The sequence below is a fragment of the Patiria miniata genome, unplaced genomic scaffold (assembly GCF_015706575.1).
Source record: "Patiria miniata isolate m_02_andy unplaced genomic scaffold, ASM1570657v1 HiC_scaffold_1, whole genome shotgun sequence".
Classification (NCBI taxonomy): domain Eukaryota; kingdom Metazoa; phylum Echinodermata; class Asteroidea; order Valvatida; family Asterinidae; genus Patiria; species Patiria miniata.
Window position 1 is genome coordinate 8,999,782 of NW_024037047.1, and position 6,000 is coordinate 9,005,781.

The 6,000-nt window shown below is 40.2% G+C and overlaps 1 protein-coding gene across 1 annotated transcript; it reads right to left on the minus strand.

Moving 5' to 3' along the window:
* Positions 1 to 1,714: 1,714 nt before the first annotated feature.
* On the minus strand, positions 1,715 to 3,925 carry LOC119731067 (flavin-containing monooxygenase 5-like). Its single transcript, XM_038204475.1, has 2 exons — positions 3,278 to 3,925; positions 1,715 to 3,185 (listed from the first exon to the last, which is right to left on the minus strand). The coding sequence occupies exons 1-2, from the start codon at positions 3,923 to 3,925 to the stop codon at positions 2,232 to 2,234; spliced, it is 1,602 nt and encodes a 533-aa protein (XP_038060403.1). The 3' UTR covers positions 1,715 to 2,231.
* Positions 3,926 to 6,000: the final 2,075 nt, after the last annotated feature.

Here is a 6,000-nt window from a genome sequence, read left to right on the forward strand (position 1 = left end):
GAACAACCCAAGACAAACAGACAAAATCAAAACACCAGGAGGAGTCAAATTATGTTTGGTCTCATGAACTTGTTACAGATTACTTGTTTACAAAATCAATTACGATAGTTCTGGATCTGAATCTCAATCTAACTCACAAAACAAGTGTTACAAAAATAACTTCCAGCTCTACAAATTGTAATAACGTTGCCAATGATAAATTATAGTCACAAAGTTTGTATTTCTAAAGTTGTCTGGTTCCTAAGATTTCCAGGTTCCTAATATTCTTGGTTTTAATATTTTAATCAGGTTCCAAGTTCACAGGTTCCTAATATTCTTGGTTCTAACATTTTAATGAGGTTCCCCGAACGCCTGGCCAGTGTACGGCTGTGTAGTGAACTAGGCCTCCAAATTGCACCTGACATGAAACAGTCGTATTGCAATAAATCAACATGTGACACACGGTGATTAAAACTTTGACATTACTTAAACTAATTCACCCCAAAATCACTCCTTTCGTCAACATGAAATAAACTAACACCTAGCCCAGCGGTAGCAGAGAACTTGCATTGTGACAGTAGAATGTAAAGAAAATACAAATTTCGCTAATTTGAAACTAAAATGTTGGTTTTCAAGCACAAATCTATGCACACTATACTTACACTTTGGTGTGCAGGCAGAAAAGGGCTGATATTCGCGCGTTCACGGCACCGAGTGCGCGTTTGTATACATTTTCTGGGCTGTGTGCCAATTGTACGGTGCCTCGTAAAAGACGTCTCACTACATTTATAACCGAATAACAAAGAAAATCTAATGTAACGAACCTAAAGGTAAATTATTATAAGATAAGCATACAGTTCTTGATATACATTATGTTCTAAAAGTATCCGCACCTTTACGCCTTTAACAATAGTAAATCAAGAAAAATAAACAACATGCACCTTGAAGTTAATTGCCAGCTACTTGTATAAATGACGTCATTAAAATACGTTCGTCCCTTCCGAAGAAATATTATGAAGATAATCATTCAAGTGTTTTGATACGTGTGATAAATATATCGGTTCAATATATACGCCTTGATAAGTACTTCAATAATCAAGATAAAAAAATAAGCAACACCATAGAGATGCACCCATGTTTATGTTACATACGTAGTGTGCATGTTCTTTTGTTTTCTTGTAGTTAAGAAAAACCTGTAAAAAAAAGGTAATTTCATTCACACTGTGAAAATTCTTTCAACCCTATTTTTTTCTGACACCCTTCAGTGTTTCTTTTCATTTTGTCACAGATAAACCTAGACCCAAAAATCCTCTAAAACCGTTTTCCAGAGAGGGGGAAACACTGTTTAGACGTGGGCAAGTCCACACAACGTCGCTGCTACCTGGTTTATGTAGACCTCTTTTGTTCAGAAGTCCACACAGTGAATGTAATGCTTGTACACCATAATAGTTCTAGATAAACTGTCAGAGAAGAAACACTAAAAAAAAAAGGCAATAACAAGAGGTGAGCGTCTACATAGAAGCTAACGGATCGCATCTTATTTTTTCAAATCCCACCAAAAATCTGTTGGCGGCCTTCCGTGTATCCCATACAATGAGGCAAAATAAATTACCAGTCTCTATACTTACATCAAAGGCCAAACGACCACAACTGCAAGTGCATGACACGCCTAAACAAGGAGGATATTGGTGGACATCTACTTCGGGGCCTATACTCTTAAGTTACATTTCCAGTCTCAACTTAGATGGCGCATAACAAAACCCTCAGTCTGTTTAAAACCAACTCTAAAGCTTGTTGAAAGCCTTCCATACAAGTCAAGATTAATTACCAGTCTCTTCTTACATCCAAAACCAAGCCATCACAAGTGCACAAGTGCACACAAAATAAAAGAAGGAGAATAACTAAGTGTTTAAACCCATACCAAAGCCTGTTGATGGCCTTCCGTGCATCCCATAAGACCAGTTAAATTAACAGTTTCTGCTTACATCAAAAGACAAGCCACTACAATTGCTAAGAAAGAAACTCACAAACAAAGAGAACACCCAAAGTTTGTTGATTGCTATAATGACGTGCATTCCATGACTATAATTGAGCGATTCAAATTAACAATCGATACTTACATCAAAACAAATTTTAGGAGACATTTGTGACATTTTAGGAGAACAACATTTGGTGGCGTCTAGGCCCATAAGTCAGTATTAATCTGCTTCAACAACTATATTTCGAAAGGTTGTAGGGCCTTCCATCTCTGCTTACAACAAAATCCAGGCCATGATGACTACAAGCACAGAAACACAGAAAGCAATAAGAATGACGAGATGGCGGGTGTCTTCTTTTGGGCCAATGGGTCTTGTCTTGGTAGGCTTCAGAACCCGCTCCCAAACCGTGGTGATGGCCTTCCGGGCTTCATCATTCTTCCCAGGACCCATCAATCGAAACTGGTATGGTACAAGGGGTCCGAACAAGCACCGGAGAGTCAGCACGGGATCGGTGAAGAAGAGCTTCAGGAAATTTGGCTCGACTCCGATCTCAGACGCCAGACTGATGCAGTAGGCTTGGAAATCACTGTGTCGGTGGTTAGGTAAACATGCGGCCTTCATGGCTTCGTCAGTCGCCTTCACCTCAGCCTCCATATCCGGCTGGGATGGTAGCTTAGCCAACCCTTTGAACACCCTCGAAGCCCAGCGAGCCTGAAGCTCAACGCACGGGATGACTGAGCCCAAGGGTCTGATGGCGCCGTTGACCGACAGCGTGTTGTGCTTTAGACCTAAAGGAAACACCAACTTGTACAACGGCAGGTGGCCATCTTTCATCTCCAGTGCTTGGCAATCAACCTCCAAGGGCAACGAGTCCTTGTAGCCAGTGGCCATGATGACGGCATCGATGTCCTCCTCGGTGGTACCGTCTTCAAAAACCACGCCCGTCTTGGTGAAGCTTGCAATGTTTGCCTTGATAATCACTGTGCCGCTGATGATACAACCTGGCATGTCCTCTGTCATCAGTGCCTCGCCGGCCGACAAATCGTGGGCCGGCCTCAGAGAATTATAGAGCATCTTGAACTTACGTTTGAGGGATTTCACGAAAAGCATGACGTGAAGTTTTGCTGGTACCAGGTGGAATCTTCTGAAAAAATGGAAATCCCACGGGATACCGTAGTCTCCAATGCGATTGACTATCCAAACGCCACGTCTGGTACTCAAGTACACCTGTTACAATAGAGCAAGAGTAATAAACCAGAAGTGATCATCGGTCAGATCAGTCTTAATGTTGAAACGAAGCATGCATTATGCAAACCTACCTGTGATGCCAGGCGACTGACGTCTACAGCTGCATCCCCTGCTGAATTGCCAATCCCAACTACAACCACTCGTTTGCCTTCGAATTCCTCTGGCCTCCGGAAAGCCTGGCTGTGCATAACCTTCCCCTGGAACTCCTCAAGGCCTGGAAACTCAGGGATGTAAGGGTTGTTGAACATCCCAGTGCAGATCATCACAGCATCAAACTCCTGGCTGAACTCCTCCACGTGCCCAGACACTCCTTCCGCTTGGCTAGTGACGACCCATCGCCCAGTAGCCTCATAGTCAGGTGCCTGAGCCAAGCGGGTCACTCTTGTAGAGAAGCGGATGTGCTTCTTGAGGCCAAACTTGTCGGCATACATGTCCAGGTACCTCTTCATGTAGCTGTGGTGCATAAAATTTGGCCACTCGCCTGGAAAGGGGAAGTCGCTGAAGCTCGTCACCTCTTTGCTGGTGTTGGTAATGGTCGATTTGTAGATTGTGGTCATTATCCCGTATTCACTGTTGTCGCGGTAGTACCACAGACCACCAATGCCATCTGACCTCTCGAAGCACGTTGGTTGCAGGCCTTCGTCCAGGCAGCACTTGACTGCAGTTAGGCCAGAAATTCCACAGCCGATGACGGCAACTGTCTTACTGCGTTCACTCATCTGCAAAGTCAAATCGTAGCATTTGGTCAGGCATGTCGATGAAAGAGAATGGAACTTCAGAATTTTACGGAACCGGACTGATACTTATATAGCCATGCTTTATTTAAATATTTGATACTGAAAATAGATATAATCTAAAGATCGCAAATTTCTATTGAACGCGTGTTTTAGAAAAGTTGTGAAATCTACAGAAAGCTTCGTAGCCAGCCGGCATTGTGTGATACTAGACTACGTGTGAATGCACCAGGCCTTACGGCAACGAGCACAAATGCACGCGTGACTCTAGCATTGCCAATGTTATGAAGGAATTCTATATATACAGTGACATTACTCAAAAAGCGATTTTATATAAAAACATGCAATGCAAAGCCACACATTAATATAGCGAAGTAAACCCATTTTGTATCTGACTTGTACAGGGTAAGTCAGAAAGAAAGTGACCTAGATTAATGACATTTTCCCCCTTACAGTTCCGAATGAAATGATGTTAATCGGAATTAAGATCATTTAAAAGTAGGAAACAAACATCCACCTAACTATCCTTTATGTAGAATTATTGTGTTATTTGTGCGAGAACGACTTTCGGGGTCCTCTTTTGCGTCACTAAAACGTCGGGCTGTTCGTGCTAGTTGTGATTTCAGCCGTAAGGGTTTCGCCTTTTGCGGACGTGTAAAGAAATCACATTTTGTGCATGCATTGGTGATTGGTCACCGCTGTTTGTGAGCATGTGTGCAGACAAAAAAAAACAAAAACAAAAAACAAGATTCGCAAAACACATACTTGCAAAAAAAAAGACTCGGGAAACATATACATCAAAAAAAAAGACTCGCTAAATTTAGACTTGCAAAAAACAAGATTTGCTAAACATTATACTTGCAAAAAACAATTCGCAAAACATATAGGCTTGCAAAAAACAAGACTTGCCAAATTAATACTTGCAAAAACAGGATTTGCTAAACACATACTTGCAAAAAACAAGATTCGCCAAACATATACTTGTAAAAAAACAAGATTCGCCAAACATATACTTGCAAAAAACAAGATTCGCCAAACATATACTTGCAAAAAAACAAGATTTGCCAAACATATACTTGCAAAAAAAAAGATTCGCCAAACATATACTTGCAAAAAACAAGATTCGCAAAACATATACTTGCAAAAAACAAGATTCGCAAATCATAAACTTGGAAAAAACAAGACTGGGGAAACATATACATCCAAAAAACAAGACTCACTAAATTTAGACTTGCAAAAAACAAGATTTGCCAAACATAATACTTGCAAAAAAAACAGATTCGCGAAATATATAGGCCTAGCTACTTGCAAAAAAAAACCAAGACTTGCCAAATTATACTTGCAAAACACAAGATTTGCCAAACATATACTTGCAAAAAAACAAGATTTGCCAAACATGTACTTGCAAAAAACAAGATTCGCCAAATATATAACTTGCAAAAACAAGACTTGCCAAATTTATACTTGCAGAAAACAAGATTTGCCAATCATATACTTGCAAAAAACAAAATTTGCCAAACATATACTTGCAAAAAAAACAAGATCGCCAAACATATACATCAAAAAAACAAGACTTGCCAAACATGATACATCAACAAAACAAGACTCGCCAAATATATACATCCAAAAAACAAGACTTGCTAAAACATATACATAAAAAAAAACAAGATTCACCAAACATATACTTGCAAAAGAGCAATTTATACATTCGATGGCACTAACGGGCTTTCGTATTATAAAGGCTACTAATGCAAATTGTACGCCATAATAAGGGTTTTAAAAGAATGACCTATACCCTTTTTTTTTAAAATATAATTCCAGGGGACAATGGCAGAATCAGTCTGTTCTGAGTTCACAATATCCCGTGGATGGAAAACAAACCGCATACACATTTTTTTTTTTCCGAATAATGTTCAAGCTAAAATGACTGAGTTTCTTACCTTGTATGTTGAGATTTTGCTGTGCGTGAACCTCAGCTATGGCAAAAAATGAAGTGTATATATCAATCGCACGTTACGCGGTGCACGGGCAACAAAACATATAATGGAGTTCCGGCAACG